This window comes from Oryx dammah, unplaced genomic scaffold (assembly GCF_014754425.2).
Source record: "Oryx dammah isolate SB20612 unplaced genomic scaffold, SCBI_Odam_1.1 HiC_scaffold_9, whole genome shotgun sequence".
Taxonomy (NCBI): domain Eukaryota; kingdom Metazoa; phylum Chordata; class Mammalia; order Artiodactyla; family Bovidae; genus Oryx; species Oryx dammah.
Window position 1 is genome coordinate 1,686,657 of NW_024070193.1, and position 15,598 is coordinate 1,702,254.

Sequence of the window (15,598 nt, forward strand, 5' to 3'; positions counted from 1 at the left end):
GGACTGTAGCCCGCTAGGCTCCTCTGTGGGGTGTGTGTGTGTGTGTGAGTGTGAGGCTCAGTCGCGTCTCAGTCTTTGTGACCCATGGACTGTAGCCCGCTAGGCTCCTCTGCGGCTCCTCTCCAGGCAAGGACGCTGGAGTGGGTCGCCATGCCCTTCTCCGGGGGATCCTCCCGACCCGGGGATCAGACCTGCATCTCTCAAGTCTCCTGCACTGGCAGGTGGGTCTTTACCACGGAGCCACCAGGGACGTGATGGACACTTTAAAATTTAACTAGGCTGCAGTTGTCTCTTCTTACTCAGATTCCACCAAAAAAGTCTTTCGGTGGTTCATTTTAGTTTTCAAATGCAAGTTTCACGTAAGTGAAAAGATGAGGTGTGTGTCTTTCTCTGACTTACATCACGAAGCGCAAGACGGGCCCACCCATCTGGGTGCACGTGGCCGCATCTCACCTCTTTCATGGCCGCGTAATACTCTGGTGCACCTGTAGACCACATCTTTATCCTCTCGTCTGTTGACGGGCACTTAGAGCCGTCGTACGTGGGCTGTTGTAAATTGGGTGTGCGTATATTTTGAAAGTTTCGTTTTCGTTTTCTTTGGGTAGATATCCAGGAGGGGAATTCCTGGATCATCTAGGAGTTGGACCCTCCTTGCTGTCTTCCTCAGGGGTCAGTTTACATTCTCGCCAAAAGCATGCCCGGGTCCCCCTTTTCCGCATCCTGGCCGACGCTTTATCTCTCACCTTTGTGATGACGGCCGTTCTGATGGGCGTGAGTTGCTGTCTTGTGGTTTTGACTCACATCTCCCTCATAACTGATGATCTTGAACGTGTTTTCCTATACCTGGCGGCCACGTGGGTATCTTCTTTGGGCAAATGCCTGTTCCGGGCCTGTGTCCATTTTTTAATTGGGTTGTCTGGTTTTCTAACAGAGAACTGCATGAGTTCTTCATAGACTGGATGTTAATGTTGGATTAATGTTGGATTAATGTTGGATATAACTGGATATCAACCCTCATCAGATGCTTTGCGAGTGTTCTCCCCACTCAGTAGGTTGCCCTTACGCTTGGCTGATGGTTTCCTCTCCTGTGCAAAAGCTTGTAAGTTTGATCAGGCCCCATTGGTTTTACTTTAGCTTCTGTTTCCCTTGCCTGAGTGTGTGTCTGTTTAATCACTCAGTTGTGTCCAACTCTTTGTTACCCCGTGGACTGTACCCCACCAGGCGCCTCTGTCCGTGGGATTCTCCAGGCAAGAATATTGGAGTGGGTCGCTATTCCCTTCTCCGAGGGAATCTTCCTGACCTAGGAATGAAACCCGGGTCTCCTGCACTGGAGGCAGATTCTTTACTCTCTGAGCCACCAGGGGAGATAGACCAAAAAAAAAAAAAAAAAAATTTCTAGGGCTAGTGTCAAAGAGGTTACTGTTCTCCTGACACTTTAATGGTTTCAGGCCTTGTGTTTACATCTGTGATCACTTTTGAGTCTGTTCTGTATGCGGTGTGAGAAAATGTTCTAATTTTACTTTTTGACATGCAGCTGCGCCGTTCTCCCGGCACCACTTCTTGAAGATAGTCTTTTCCTCGTTGTATATTCTTGCCTTTCTTGTAGAAGAAAAATCTATTTTTAAGAAGCTAAATTGTGAAGCTTTCAGATAAGATAGGAGGACACATTCATGATCTCTGAATAAAGACTTCTTAAATAAGACAGAAGGATTAGAATAAAGGATAACAATGACAGCTTTGGCAATATTAAACTGGATAACTTCTTCATCCAAAGACACCATAAAAAGAAGCCACGAAGTGAGAAAAAGTATTTGCAACATATGGAGCTGGTTAGTACTCGTGAGTGTGTAGAAGTGCCTGTGAAAGAATAAGAAAACGATAAAGACGTCCCAGTGGCAGAATGGGCGAAAAACCTGAGCAGGGGAACCAGCAAAGGGGGGCCGCCCCCACAGCCCCGCGGCGCAGGCCGCCCCTAGTCTCCCCAGGTCCGAGGGGATGGAGGGCCTCGAACGCAGCAACACGGCGGGGACGGGGGCGCGGGAGGGGCGGGGAGGACGCGGGGCCGGGGCCGGGGGCGGGCGCTGGGACCGAGCCGTCTGGTCCGCGGCGTTTTCGGCGTCAGCGTCCCTGGCAGAGGCAGGAGCCGGCTGGCGTGCTGTCGCCTTGCAGGGTCCCGCGGGCGGAGCAGGGTCCCTTCAAGGCGCTCTACAACTCGCAGCTGCGCTTCCGCCAGCGCCTCTACGCGGACCTGGAGACGATCCTGTACCGCGTGCGGCTGTTCCGGCCGCTGGCGCAGCTGGTGAAGCAGGCGGCCCTCTACGTGCGCAAAGCGGTCCCGCCGCAGGTGTTCCAGGCGCTGAGCAGGTGCGGGTTCCCCAGCGTCCCGGGGCTCCGGAGTCGGCCGGCCCTAAAGGAGGGGGAGGGCCGGGAAACACGGGGGCGCCCCTGTGCCCCTGTTGGGGCGGCGTCCTTCCAGCTGCGCTGGCACGGGGCTCTGTACCTAGTGCCCTTCCCCTGGCAGGAAGGAGCCCTGAGCCCCACACCCTTTCGGCCAGCCTGTTGACCTTCCGCGCACAGTGGGGCGGGGGTTGAGGCCAAGTAGGCAATAAAGCCACCTGAACCAAGAAGAGAACCGGAGCGGCACGTGGTGGGGGCTGGGACGCCCGGGAAGGAGGCCTCCTCCCGCGCCCTGCCCCTGTGGGCGCAGCAGACAGAATCTGACCCCTCGTGTGTGCGCTGTGTGACCTGGGGCCAGCTCTGCGCCCTCGCCTGCTAAGATGGGGGTGCTCAGATCTGCGGTACCAGGTGGATGGGGCTGAGCGGGGACACTTCTGCCTTCCAGGGCCTACTGTATCTGCCGTTACAGCTCCAGGCTCAGGGAGGTGATCACGGGAGACCTGCTGCCCTCCTCGGCCATGATCAAGGAGCTGAGCCAGGAGTTTGGGATGCCCATGTCCCAGGAAGACCTCACAGAGCAGAAGCTGCTGGCCGTGGCCCCTGCCCTGAGTCTCGAGGGCTTCCAGAACCGGAAGCCCACCCTTGCCTTGCAGATCCACTCCCACCAGGAGAAATACCTGCGGTGGCGGAGTGACCTGATCCTGAAGAGCAGAGACCAGAAGGCGAGCCTGATTCAGGTGGCGCTCCCCCGGCCGGCTGCGAGCCTTCCCGGACCGGCCCACGCAGTGGGCTGTAAGGGACGGCCAGCCTCTGGCCTGCGTGCTCTCCTGCCCGGGCACCGCAGGCCAGGCAGTGCTCGGTGCAGGGCACAGCCACGCCAGGTTGCACATTTCCGGCCCTGGCAGAGCTCATCCTTCGTGGGTGTGTGTGTGTGTGTAATACCTCGCTTTGAGTTCACCATAGAGAAGTGTGTGTGTGTGTGTGTGTGCGTGCGTGTAACACCTCGCTTAAGCTGCCAAGGTCATGTCTAAGCAACACGGGAGATAAAGTAATCTGTGTTAGAAAATGCGAGTAGATGGGAAGGGAACAGGAGAGTGGGAAGCTGGTGAGGAGTCGGCAAGACAGGTGTGTGTGGCCTGATGGTCAAAGACCTCTCTTAACCAGTACCAACCAAAAGGGCTTAAAAACCACCACCGTCTGTGATGCCTTGAATTCTGTGTAGGCCTCTAGTCTATGTGGGTAGAGCCCCTGCCCCTCCTCTAGTGAAAAAACATCTTTCAGAAGTTTGTAACTTTTATATCCACTAGCTCTTTATGAAAAGCAACAAGGAGGTTGTTTCTTTACACTGGTGTTCACCTTCTTAGCTTTTCCCAAAAGAAACACTGCTTGGATTATTTACCAATCTACTTTTACTGTTTACCTAATTCACTAGTTCAATTTTTTACTTTTTATAATGTGTTAAAATATTTTCCCTGTTTTTAATGTCTTAGGAATTGCTACTTTAAAATACTTTTAAATACCTATTCATATTAAGGTCACTAATTGAAGCCCAAACATTATTTAATTTTTCCTACTTATACTAAGATGTAGCTAATATTAAGACCCACAAAATCCCCTCACCGTCGGCGCACTTAGATCCCGTCTTAGATTGCTCAGTGGTTTTACGGGCGTGCACAGCCTCTGCATCAGTTTAGGGACCTCCCGCTGTCACCAGGAGCTGTCTCGTGTTTGCTGTGGTCAGATGCCGTTAGCCCTGCAGCCCCCCCCAGGCCCGTCAAGGGAGTCCAGGCTGGACAGGTTCCAGAGACGGGCTGCCAGCCGGGGCCAGAGAGGGCAGAGGGAATAAACTGGGCGTGACTTTTGTTTCTTTCCTTTAATTTCATGCTTTCCTATGTAGCAGTATAGTCCGTTTGAAAAATGATGCTTGTCGGTGTAAACCCACCTGATTTAGTTAGGACGTATGTGTACAGTATAGCTATTCTTCTGGGATTCTGTAGCTATAGAGGTTATTTCGGAAGGACAAGAATAGTTCCCTGTGCTGAACTTCAGGTCCTCGATCCTGGATTATCCATTAGAAACGCAGGTTTCTCCGCATATGTTAATCTTCAACTTCGAATTCCTGTTGGCCACTCAAGGTGCCCTTTTGAAACTCTGTGTTAGAAAGCTGGGAGTTTCTGTTTACTAAATGAGTCATTTTGATCTCTTTCCCTTTTGCTAGAGCGGGAATCATGTGCTCTGTCTGGCTGACTTGACATACTATATGGTCCTTCCAGGTCCAGCCCTGTGGCTACCAGTGGCGGTTTTTTATGGTAGAGTAATCAACCTGTCCATCCTCTAGAGGAACCACGTGTGGTTTACGCATTCCTCGGTCGGTGGAGACTCATGTCTGTGTCTTGACTGTTGTACGTAGTGCCGTGGTGAATGCTGGGGTGCCTCTGTCGAGTTCAAACTGGACGGTTTTCTGGGGATCCAGGCCCAGGTGTGGGCATGTCAGATCCCAGGTATAGCTCGTTTCAATAGGTTGTTTTTTTTCCCCCTTTCTTCCTTGCAGGGTCCTGGGGAGCCTGTCCCTTGGACGGGCTCTGGCCAGCACACATTCCCAGTGATGGCCTCAGGGGCAGGTGGCCGTGCCTCCGGCCCCGTCCTGCGTGTATTGCTCTCGTAGCCTTGTGAGGCTGGGCCGTGGGGACTGGTGGGATTTGGCTTCTCGCTGTCGTTTTGATTGGCACACCTGCTGGCATGAAGGATGCCAAGCTGCTTTCCCTGTGCCGGAGGTGTGCAGGCTTTTTTTTTTTTCCCGTTTTCCTTCCCTCCAAGAGTGGCGTGAGGGAACCAGCCCCCGTGGCCCGCAGCTTCCTGAAAGCGGGCTGTGTTTGGATAGCCCGCTGGGCCCCGCCCCCTGCCCCCCACCGGCTTTATGAATGCGGGGTGCCAGGAAGTGCAGGTGGTCCAGCTGTAGCTCCAGGAAGTGTCCACAGGATGGCAGCACCTTCCCTAGCCCACCTCAGGTGCCCTGGGCAAAGCGGTTTCTCAGGGCAGGTGGGCTTCCAGACCTGTGCCTTCCAGTGGGGTGTGCCTGAGCTAACACCCCCGGGCGTGCATCTCCCAGCTTCTTCCCTGACAAGCCCCGTCCTCCGGACTCAACCCAGGTGGGCTGCAGCAGCCCGGCTGAGGAGGGAGGCTGCAGTGGGGAACACCAGCCCCCGGGCGCGGAGGCCACGTGAGTCCTCAAGGCCTTGACACGCAGCTCGGGACTCTGGTGCCAGGCAGAGGCAAGCGGGCAGTAGAGGCGCCCTCCCGGGCTGTCGGGTGATGTGGACCCCCACCCGAGGACAGGCTTCGCGGCCCGAGTCGGGGAGGTCAGAGGGACAAAAGGAGGCATAGTTTTCCTCCCCCTTCATCGAATGCTATGCTGATGCTCCGCTGGAGTGCAGCTCGATCGGCAGTGTGCCTGTGGTCAGTGCACAGCCGCCGGATCCAGGCAGGCCCTGTGGTCGGTGCACAGCCGCCGGATCCAGGCAGGCACTTGCACGCAGGTGGTCTAGTCTGTCTATCTACTTTATGGGCGGGTTTGGGCCAGGGCAGTGTGCCGAGCCATCGGGAAGGAGGAAGGAGGTCATTTTTGTGCAATAATGGTTGCAGATTTCTGGGTCTAGGTTAGACGAAGGAAGGCAGGCAGGCAACGCACACGTGTACTTCTTCACATCTCTATTTCATCCCTTTCAGAGTTCTGTGGGGTCTGGGGCTCGCGCGAACCCTTGGATGGGGGGGCAGGGCAGAGGGGACGAGAGCCCCCAAGGATCAGATCAGCACTTCGCCCCCCTCCTCCCGGGGCACTTAAGGTCTTAGGGACTGAGTAGCCGAGGGCTGCAGGAGAGACGGCCTTGCACAACCCCAGCCCCACACCAGGGCCAGAGCAGCTGGGCTCAGGGCTCAGGCTCCCCGTGTCATTTTATCCCCGCCCTTACAGTCTGTACACTGAACCCCCCTGGCCTTGGAGACAAACCTAGCCTTTCCTGGAGAGGGTCGGACACCAGTCTTCCTCACTTCCTTCCCTTCGTGTGAGATGAACCCACTGGCCATGTCCGCGGGGTCAGCACATCGCCGAGTTCAGGGCTGGGCCGTCCCCTTGGGTCCTCGGTTCACGGGAGGGTGGACTGAGGTCAGAGGGCCGCCCCACACTGCGGGCGTTTCCTGCTGCGGCCTGGCTTCTACAGCTTGGCGTCTGTGGCCCCACCTGTATTTCTGGAATCCGCTGCAGCTTCTGGGCGCGCCCTGAAAGGCTGGCTCAGTTCTCGGTTGCACCTAATGCCCTGAGGCAGCCGTCATGAACCCTTTCTCTTTTGGAAAAACCCTGGATACTCCTCTGTGGCCGTCGCTTACTTCACACCCCCGCCCCCCTCTCAGCTTTCATTTACACAAGCTCATCTTGAGACTGGATTGTCAAACAGCAGTAGGCTGGAAGCCAGAGACCGTCTCATCCTGGTGGCGCAGGAGCGTGTGTGTGAAGGCACGCGTTGCCTCGGGACGCTGACTCTCGCTCACTCGCCCCTCCTGCCCGTCCTCCCCTCAGGCCTTTAATCCTGTGTCCAGAGCCACACCCTCCGTGTGGACTCCGTCGCCGTTTCTGCGGCCTCTCCTCTGCTCCCCGGCCCCTCCTTTCCGCCTCTCGGTACCGCTTCTCGTGTTTCCAGCCTCCACGCTCTGGGTCCTTCCTGTCACCCTCTTATCCGAGGTTGCCTTTCAGGGAGCAACCAGTTGGCCTCCCAGCTCCCCAGTTCACGCTGCAGCGGCAGTGTGGCCCATCCACTCGTCTCCTCTCGACCCTGAGGCTTCCACAGCCAGTAAAATTTTGATTTGGTCTCGCCTTCTGCCTCACAGTGCTCACATCTTCACCTGGCGTTGCTAAATGACTGGGATCCTGATCTTACCTTCTTGTCTTGCCCCTTCAAGCCACCTGGCTCCACGTGTGGCCTTTCCCATGACACGCACTGCTCACTCCAGCTGGCAGTCGGGACTCCGCCGCTCCCGTCAGGCCCAGGCCGGCGGAGAGCCCCAGGCCCCCAGACGAAGTCGCGGCCGCTGTCTGCACCCCCCGGGCGACTGTCCGCTTCCCACCCTGGGTCAGGAGCACAGGCAGGACCCCTGGGGTCGGGTCATCACCCACGCGCTGGCCCTAGGGTGAGGCTGAGCAGGCGGCTTGCCCTTTCCCCAGGGCACCCAGGCCCGCCACCACGAGCACAGCTGGACGCTGGCCGCGACGCCCCCCACTAGGCACTCGCTGGCCCCCCGCCCGCGTGTGTGGCTCACAGGCGTGCTGAGGCCTCTGAGACTAGACTGCAGGCCCAGCCCGCGGCTCCTGCTGCGGTCCGCTCATCTCCAGTGTGGGCGGCGGGGCTGTGTCTCTTGCTTTTGGGTGGGCTCCAGACTGCTCCTGGGAACCTGGGGGTGTGGCCGCCTCCCAGAGGTCCCCTCGCCGACACCCACTGGCTGCAGAGGCGCCCTGTATGGGGCCTGACCGGCGTCTCCTTCTCCAGAGAAACATCTCGGCGGCCTCCCGGGTCGGCAGGAAGCCTCCCAGCTCCGCAGCGAGGGTGATGCGGGTCTCGGCCCCGAACATGCACACCGTGCATAACTACAGTATCCAGACCCTGAACTCCGTGGAGCTGGCCAAGAAGGAGCTGTATCGGGAGATGGCCAAGGTGAGTGACCGCGCAGGGCCCGGAGCAGCCCAGTGCGCCCACTGCGGGCAGGGCGGGGCTCGGGGGGAGACCCTGTGGCCGGCGTGGTGCAGGGGCAGCAGCTGTGTTCCCACTAGATGTGAACGGGCCACCTACAGAGGGAGCTGGGGGCCCGTGCCTCGCCAGCCGCGTGTGGCTGTGAATGGCCGCAGGCCCCTGGCCTTGCCTGGGCCGAGGCTTCCCTCTAGCACTGGCCGCTTCAGGAGCAGCCTCTGACCCAGGGGACAGGGCCCTAGTGCCTGGCCCACTCCGGGGCACAACGCCCGCCCATCTGCGCTCACTCACAGGAGCCGGGCAGGAGGTTCACGTATTCGCAGAAGTACCTGTCCGCCACAGTGGGGCCTCTGGACCCGGAGGAGGAGGAGAAGAGGGCCCGCAGGGAGTCCCGCCAGGCCTGGCGCACGGCCAGCGGCTTCCAGACGGCGGGTCTCCACACCATGGGCATGACCCGGCCCCTGGGGCTGCCGCCCATCAGCGCTGCCACGGAGGTGGGTGGCAAGAGTGGGGCTCGGGCGGGGGTCCGCGGGGCCTCCCCTGACCTGCTGCTCCCCAACCCAGGAGTGGAGGGAGAAGGCCCTGTTCGCCAACCTAGAGCCGGTGCTGCAGCGGGAGAGGTGGGGCTGGGACCTGCGCCACCAGGACTTTAACCTGTACACGCGGCCGCCGGCGTTCCTGGAGCTTCCACCCGCCCCCAAGCCCGGGCCAGGTGAGAGCGGGGCCTCGGCCCGGGCGGGGCCGGCAGACCACAGGCCGGGCTCTGGGTGGCACACTGCGCCCTGCTCTGCGCCTGCCCTCTCAGCCACGAGAGGGCACGACTGCCTCCAGGGGCTCCCCAGGGCCCTCTCGGACCCAGCCACTCATCCCTCCAAGAGGAAGGGCCACGGCGACCCCTCTGCGTCCTCGTTACCCCCTTGTACGTGAGGAGGGACCACAAGCGTTTATAGGCTGAGAGCAAGCCAAAAATGTGTGACTCAACAAAACCAGAACCTTCGTTCAGGCAGAGAGCTGACTATCTGGCAACTAGGTTTGCCAGACGCCCTGCCCAGGAGGCCGGGTCAGGGTGACTCGGGTCTCCTCTGTTCCTGCGCTCCCACAGGCAGCTGGCGACAGAGCCTGCACGAAGAGCGTGTGCTGACGCGCCGTGGGGGCCGGCACCCCCCAGGCTCTGGGCTGTGGAAGACCCCCACTCCCTTGGGGGCCCCTGGCCCAGGGTCACGTGGGTGGCCCAGCCTGGGAAGGCCCGCCTCGGCCCTCTGTCCCCTCTGGGACGAGGTCCCCGGGGGTACGGGCAGGTACGTGCTCCCCCTACCCCCACGCGGTGAGAACAGCCCCGCAGGGGATGGGGACACAGACACTGAAGGGACGGAGCAGGCCCTGGGCGGGCTCCTGTGCAGCCGGGCCCCTCCTGACGGCTCCACGCGGGAGACACCAGCTCTCCACCCTGGGCAGAGCACCTCCTCGCCTGCGAATCACTCACAGCTTTGGAAACGACTTCCCCACGAAGCCCCAGGTCGGACCTTTGGGAGAGAGGCTGTCAGGGTTCTGGGCGCTCACTCGGCCCCACCCGAGCAGGAAAGCCTGGATGCCTCAAGGCGACGTGGAGGGTGAGCTTTCTGGACAAACCACCCAGGAGCCAGACCAGAGCCTGAAGCCTGCCAGGTGAGCATGCAGAACAAGGATGACAGCAAGGAGCAGACGGGGCCCCGGACACAGGCCGGCTCGAGCTGGGGGAGACAGTGCTGTGCTCAAGGAGAGGCCGAGGAGCTCCAGGACAGCCCTGCTGCCCCAGCCGCGTCACCCGAGCAAGCCCAGTGCCGAGGCACACAGCCCTCATGCTGGGGACCAAGGGCCCTGGAAACCAGCCCCAGACGGCGGGCCTGAGGATCAAGCTCTGTCCACTCAAGGCTGGCTCAGAGGAGACGTGTGTCTAGACTGCCCACACTCAAAGGGCAGACAAGCTGTGCTGAACGCTTCCTGGTGCATGTTTTAAGCGCTTTTCATTCCAAATTAAAACCAACGACACGTATGCAGTTTTTAAGCTGTTTCTTGGAAAACGTGCGGCCTCACAGATGTAGCCACCGTGCTGGGACCTGTGCCCGCCAGCCTCCTCCGGGTGCCCCCCGAGCCGGCAAGTCTCAGCTGCTCCGTGCTCACCCCACATCCACTCACAGGCCGAGATCGCGTCTAGCAGCAGTGCCCACAGGTCGGGGGCCCAGGAAAGGCCCGTCAGGTGAAGAAGAGAAATGGTCAATTTGTAATAAACCAAGTTCTCCACCTTCGGGCCGCTGTGGGTGTGTCCGGGGCAGGCGGCCGTGGGGACACAGGCCCTCTTCAGGATGCCCGGTCTAGGGGGTGGGTGCAGATGTAGGCCCGCTTCTCGAGGATCTGCTGGGACACCTTCTTGACCAGCTCATCCAGGTTTTCTGGAGAATCTATGCAGGAAACAGGAGGGCCGCGACAGTAGGAATGCTGCTGGAGTGCTCTCTCTGACAAGGGCAGCTCGCCCTGTGGACGGGCCCTGAAGGCAGCAGCGCCGCGTGGGGAGGGGCCTCTGGGCTCAGCAAGTGCGGGGAGGGGCCCCGGGGGCTCAGGCATCTCCCCACGGTGCACGCGACCTCGGCGTCCATGCCCACGGTGCCTGGAGCGCGTGCCGTCCCCTCTGCTGCTCAGCAGACACTGGGTCCCCCCAACCCCCAAGCATAGCACCCACTCACGCTTGTCTAGCTGAGACAGGGTGAAGAGATTCTGGTGATAAGCTTCTGAGCAGAAGATGTTTGCCAACAGAACCTGCCAGAACCAACGTGCCCGAGGATGACTGCCGGGGGCCCTGCAGCCTGGGCTTAGCACAGCCCCACCCTGGAGCCTGACCTCCGCACTCCCAAGAGCCCCATCTGTCCACCCAGGCGGGCACCTTGCTGGGTCAGGTGGCCGGGCTCGGAAGCCGTGGCTTTAGGTTCTAATGAGCCCTACCCCCGGGGGGTGACTCATCTCCTCAGCACGGGGGCGTCCTGACCCTGAAGCCGTGGGCCAGAGAGTGTCCAGACCCGTGCAGACACAGGGAGAGGATGCCTGAGCCCGGGACCCCGACCGCTGCCCCCTCTTCTCTCCAGCAGGAAGGCGGAAGGCAGCAGCCTCGTGTCCTGAGCAGCACAGACCACCTGCTGGAGCTGAGAGTGCTGGCCCCTGCCACAGCCACAACTCGGCAACGCCGCCAACCTCCCCAACCTCCCCCAGCTCCAGGTGGTCGGGAGGGCACCGCACGCTCCCCTCGCCGGGACACGGGCCGGCACCCCCCCACCCCGCAGGCCTCAGTAAAGCGCAGTGAGAGGAAGCCGCAGCACTGTCATGGGCCCAGGCGGGGGGCTCACCTCGTGGTCGTGGTGCCGCAGCCCTAGGCGGATGGAGCGGCTGGCCCGGGACAGCACGGCCGTCATCGCGTACAGGTTGATGAGCACGTTGGCGACTCGCTTCAAGACCAGCTGCTCCTCCACGATGGTCTGGGAACGCAGGCGGGGGAGACGTGGCCCTTGGGACCCCTGCCCCACAGTCCTCAGCAGGGCCCACCTCTGCGCCTCACTCTACACCCCAAGTGTGGGCGGAGACATGTCCCAGAGGCTGGCTGAAGCCAGAGGCCGGAGCTCCACACTCCAGCCACGGCAGCCACAGGGCCAACGTGGGGCTGCCCCTCCTGGCCTCAGGGGGCCTCTCGCCAACTGGAAGGTGCCCCCGGCAGGGTTCCTCCACGCCCACCTCTGGCGAGCGGAGTGGCCCACAGGGCAGGTAGCCACGCCAGCCCCGCTCTGCACCCCAGCCCTCCAAGGTGACCAGGCTTGGTCCCTGAGGTGGACACCCGCTGGAGTGCTGGCTCTGATGCTCGCCTGCCAGCCTCCCAGCCCCAGGCACCTTGCCGAAGCGCAGCAGCAGGTTCTCCACAGAGCGGCCAAAGTAGTACACGTTTTCCTCGAGCTTCTGGGCACCGTCCTGCCAGGCCAGGGGAGGGCTCAGCTTGGCACTGCCTCAGGGTGCTCAGGCCCTCCCACCACCGCGACAGTGCAAACAGGGCCACCTGGCGTCCCGTGGACCGGCTGGTCCTCCCCAGTGCCCCGGCCACACTCCTTCGGGGACGGACATACCGACGGGGGGCTGGCTCGCCGCTGGGCCCACTCACCGCAAGGCTAGGGTGCACAACTCCAAGCTTCCCAGTCAGTCCCAGGTCCACGGTGCGGCCCAGGGAGTCCCAAAGCCTCTGGCCGACGGTCTCCATGATGGTGGTCACGTTGCCCTGTTTGAGCTCCCTGCAGAGAGCACAGGCTCTGCGAGCTGGGCCCCCGAGACCAGCTCCTGTTGCCCCCGGCTTCAGGGCACCCATGGCGGCTCCAGATTACGTCCCGGCCTTGCCCCTCCCCTGGCCCGCCTGTCGGGAGCAGCCAGAGATGCCAGGGTGACTGTCTGAGGGTTACCTCATCGCTCCAGTTGTAAAAGCCATGGGGGTGGACGACGGTGACCTCAGGGCAGGACCCTGGCAGCTTCCTGGGCAGCTGTCCCCCAACCTCCCCCCCCACCCCCGCAGCCCAGGAGTGAGCTGAGCCCCACCAGGCTGTACCCCCATCCTGGGAAGGGGCAGTCCCCTCCTCCAGCTGCTCTAGCACAGGCATCTGCTGGGCAGGGGGTCCCGGGGTGCAGATGGTGGACGCAGCACCTACTTGATCCTTGCAGTCAGAATGCGGCCGGCGTGCTGCAGGCCTGTCAGGGCGATGTACATGCGGAGGATCTCGTTGGTTCCCTGGGGCCGACATTATCCAGGTCAGCGGCCATTCCCAGGGGCCAGCTAGGCCATGCTGCTGCCTGCTAACCCTCTGGAAGCAGCTGGGAGCAGCACCACCACAGGGGCCCGGGTGACAGGCAGGCTCCTGCCCCCAGGGGCCCTGCCCCACTCCATGACTGTGGCCCCCCAGGGGCCCTGCCCCACGCACGACCACCCTGCAGGAGTCACACCTTTCCCCGACTCTGTTTCTTTAAGGGAGAGGCAGCTTGCCCCGGGTGGCAAAGGATGCTTGACCCAGGACACAGCAAGCGGTCAGCGGCCACTCTGGTCCAGGCCCGGCTCCTCTGGGAAGAAGCTGGCTGTTCCCGGGCAGCGGGTGTCAACGCCCACAGGGCCCCGCCCCCAGCAACCTGAGTCGTGGGTCCTCGGGAAGGCAGACTGGGCGGCGGCTTGCCCATCAGCTTGGTGGCACGTGGGTCAGAGGGGCAGGGCTGGACTGAGGCCACACCGCCGGGCTGTCCCCAGCAGAGGCTCCTTTGGGAGAGGAGGCAGGCGCAAGGCAGCCTCCTTGCTGACCCGAGCCCATCCCGGGCAGTGTGGGCTTCACGCTGAGGGCCCTGCACTCCCACTGACCACCCTGCCAGCCATGGAGGACCGACACGTCCAGGCAGGGGAGGGGCCTCGGGAGAGCAGTCCTGGGCAGCCTGTGAGCTCACGGCGGCAAATTCCCTGGGCGTGCCCTCGGGGGGACCCGGGGAGGTGCAGACCCCCCAGCCCTCTGCAGAGGGGCGTGCAGGCAGGTGGGAAGGGCCTGCGGGCTCACCTCAAAGATGAGCAGGGCACGGCTGTCGCGCAGGAGGCGCTCGCACGGGTGGTCCCTGGCGTAGCCTGAGCCGTCGAGGACCTGAAGCGCCTCGCTCACGCACATCCAGGCGCCCTCGGAGCTGAACACCTGCCGCGGACGCGGGCCACGGTCAGCACAGGCCGCCGGCGGAGCCGCCTGGGGAGGCCTAGGCGGAGAGCTGCGCTTCGGGACAGGGCCACCCCAGCCCGGGGAGGGGCCCCGCCTCTCATCTCACTGGTGGACCCGAGCTGACTTCTTCTGCCACCCAAGACAAAAACACCGGACACGCTGGTATCTGCCTTGGCCAAATACTCATGAAAGGCAGTTTTGATACCGAAACGTAGAAAGGCCATAAGCTAGAACAAGGCAGGCCTTCCCAAGGCACCCCCGCCGCTCTTTCTGGTGGGTGGGGAGTTATACTTTTCTCCTTTCACCGTGATCAGCAGTCAGCTGGTGACAGCCTGGCACAAAGCCCACCGGGAGACCAGCGGGGGCTCTGTGCCTCTGCCGCTCTGCTCCCAGCGGCGTCCCGGGGCGGCTGGCATGGGTGCCTCGTCAACGCGCAGGCAGCGGCTGACTGACGGGGAGGATGGCCCGACTGCTGTGCAGTACCTTCACCATGGCGGCCTCGATGGAGCAGTCGGGGAAGCCAGGTGCGTCCAGCATCGCCGCCGTGAGGTAGGCCATGCTTTCTATCACATAGGCCTTCTGCGCCATCAGGGCAAACTTCTCCTGGAGTGTTCAAAAGAACAGTCAAGACCTGCTGTGCAGAGACCCAGGCCTGCCAAGCTGCAGAGCGAGCCCGAGACCAGGAGTGCCAAGCCGGGGGCAAGCTCGTCTTCGCCCCAAATTCCCGCTGGGAGGGCAGGCTCTCAGTGCCCGCGTGGGGGACTGCCCGCCCAGCCCTCGTCCCTCCGCACCTGAATCAGGCCGAACTCACTGAGGCTCCTGTTGAACTGTTTCCTTGTGCAGGCGTACTCAGCGGTCATTCCTGAACGAGAGTGGAGTCATCTAAACGATTTCCCGCCGTCCTAAAATGCTTTCCTAAGTCATCACCCACGCGCACTCAGACGGGAACCGAGAGAGGAGGGTCCCCTGAGACCGAACACCCTGGATGTCACAGTCCCGCCTTCCGGCGTCTCCGGGGAGCGGTGCCCGTCCCCTCTGAGCAGTGCCCAGGGTAGGGGACGGAGGGGCGCTAGGCCGGAGCAACGCACAGGGGCTCACACCCGGGAGGGCAGCCCGTGGCCTGGGTGTGCTTCGGGGTCCCAGGCCGGCCCTGAAGGCACAGAGCACCCACAGCTTCCGGATCCCAGGGGCTCCCAGATGGGCTGCCACGCTCCCGGATCCCAGGGGCTCCATGGCCTCTGAGCGTGAGAGTGAAGCTCTCGCCCTGAGAAACTTTCCAGACAAGGCAGCAGAGTCCAAACGGGCTCAGGGCCGTGGTGGCAGCTCAGCTCAGGGAGATGGGCCCCGAGCATGCAGGCTGACGGGGGCAAGGCCACAGGCAAATTGCTGCCCCCTGGGAGCCTGGGTCTCCTCTTCCGTAAACCAGCCCTGCCCTGAGCTCCAAGGCACCCCCACCGAGCGCCCTGCCACGAGTGGCCCCTGGCATGCCTGCACCTCAGCCACTTCCCTCCAACAAAGCAAAGCCAGCAGAGATGTCTCATGCTCCCCAGATTCTGGTGGGCAAAGGGAAGGAGGTCTGGGTTTCAGGAACCATCCAGAGGCCGGGAGACCAGGGTCCCCAACCTGACCTCACTCCCCCCCACCCCTGCCGTAAGACAGCTGTGGAGCACCCCCCCACCGTGCGGACCCCGTGGAGCACCCCCCGCACCGTGCGGACCCCGT

General features: G+C 61.7%; 2 protein-coding genes across 3 annotated transcripts in view; one reads left to right on the forward strand and one right to left on the reverse strand.

Annotated features, from left to right (window-relative positions):
• CFAP92 (cilia and flagella associated protein 92 (putative)) overlaps positions 1 to 10,066 on the forward strand; it is a 30,999-nt gene extending 20,933 nt beyond the window's left edge. The window contains exons 10-14 of the mRNA XM_040246666.1: positions 2,170 to 2,364; positions 2,843 to 3,134; positions 7,935 to 8,099; positions 8,426 to 8,626; positions 8,697 to 10,066. Of these exons, the coding sequence (XP_040102600.1) occupies positions 2,170 to 2,364; positions 2,843 to 3,134; positions 7,935 to 8,099; positions 8,426 to 8,626; positions 8,697 to 9,059 (1,216 nt within the window). The 3' untranslated portion in view covers positions 9,060 to 10,066. The remainder of the gene's footprint in view (positions 1 to 2,169; positions 2,365 to 2,842; positions 3,135 to 7,934; positions 8,100 to 8,425; positions 8,627 to 8,696) is intronic.
• A 98-nt stretch (positions 10,067 to 10,164) lies between these two features.
• ACAD9 (acyl-CoA dehydrogenase family member 9) overlaps positions 10,165 to 15,598 on the reverse strand; it is a 39,377-nt gene continuing 33,943 nt past the window's right edge. The window contains exons 10-18 of one of the 2 annotated variants that reach the window (XM_040246665.1): positions 14,668 to 14,738; positions 14,360 to 14,479; positions 13,727 to 13,855; positions 12,842 to 12,921; positions 12,307 to 12,433; positions 12,042 to 12,119; positions 11,507 to 11,635; positions 10,853 to 10,925; positions 10,167 to 10,570 (exon numbers count right to left, since the gene is read on the reverse strand). In XM_040246665.1, the coding sequence (XP_040102599.1) occupies positions 10,470 to 10,570; positions 10,853 to 10,925; positions 11,507 to 11,635; positions 12,042 to 12,119; positions 12,307 to 12,433; positions 12,842 to 12,921; positions 13,727 to 13,855; positions 14,360 to 14,479; positions 14,668 to 14,738 (908 nt within the window). In that variant the 3' untranslated portion in view covers positions 10,167 to 10,469. Of the gene's footprint in view, positions 10,571 to 10,852; positions 10,926 to 11,506; positions 12,120 to 12,306; positions 12,434 to 12,841; positions 12,922 to 13,726; positions 13,856 to 14,359; positions 14,480 to 14,667; positions 14,739 to 15,598 lie in introns of both variants that reach the window. The other variant, XR_005722133.1, reaches the window with a different exon arrangement.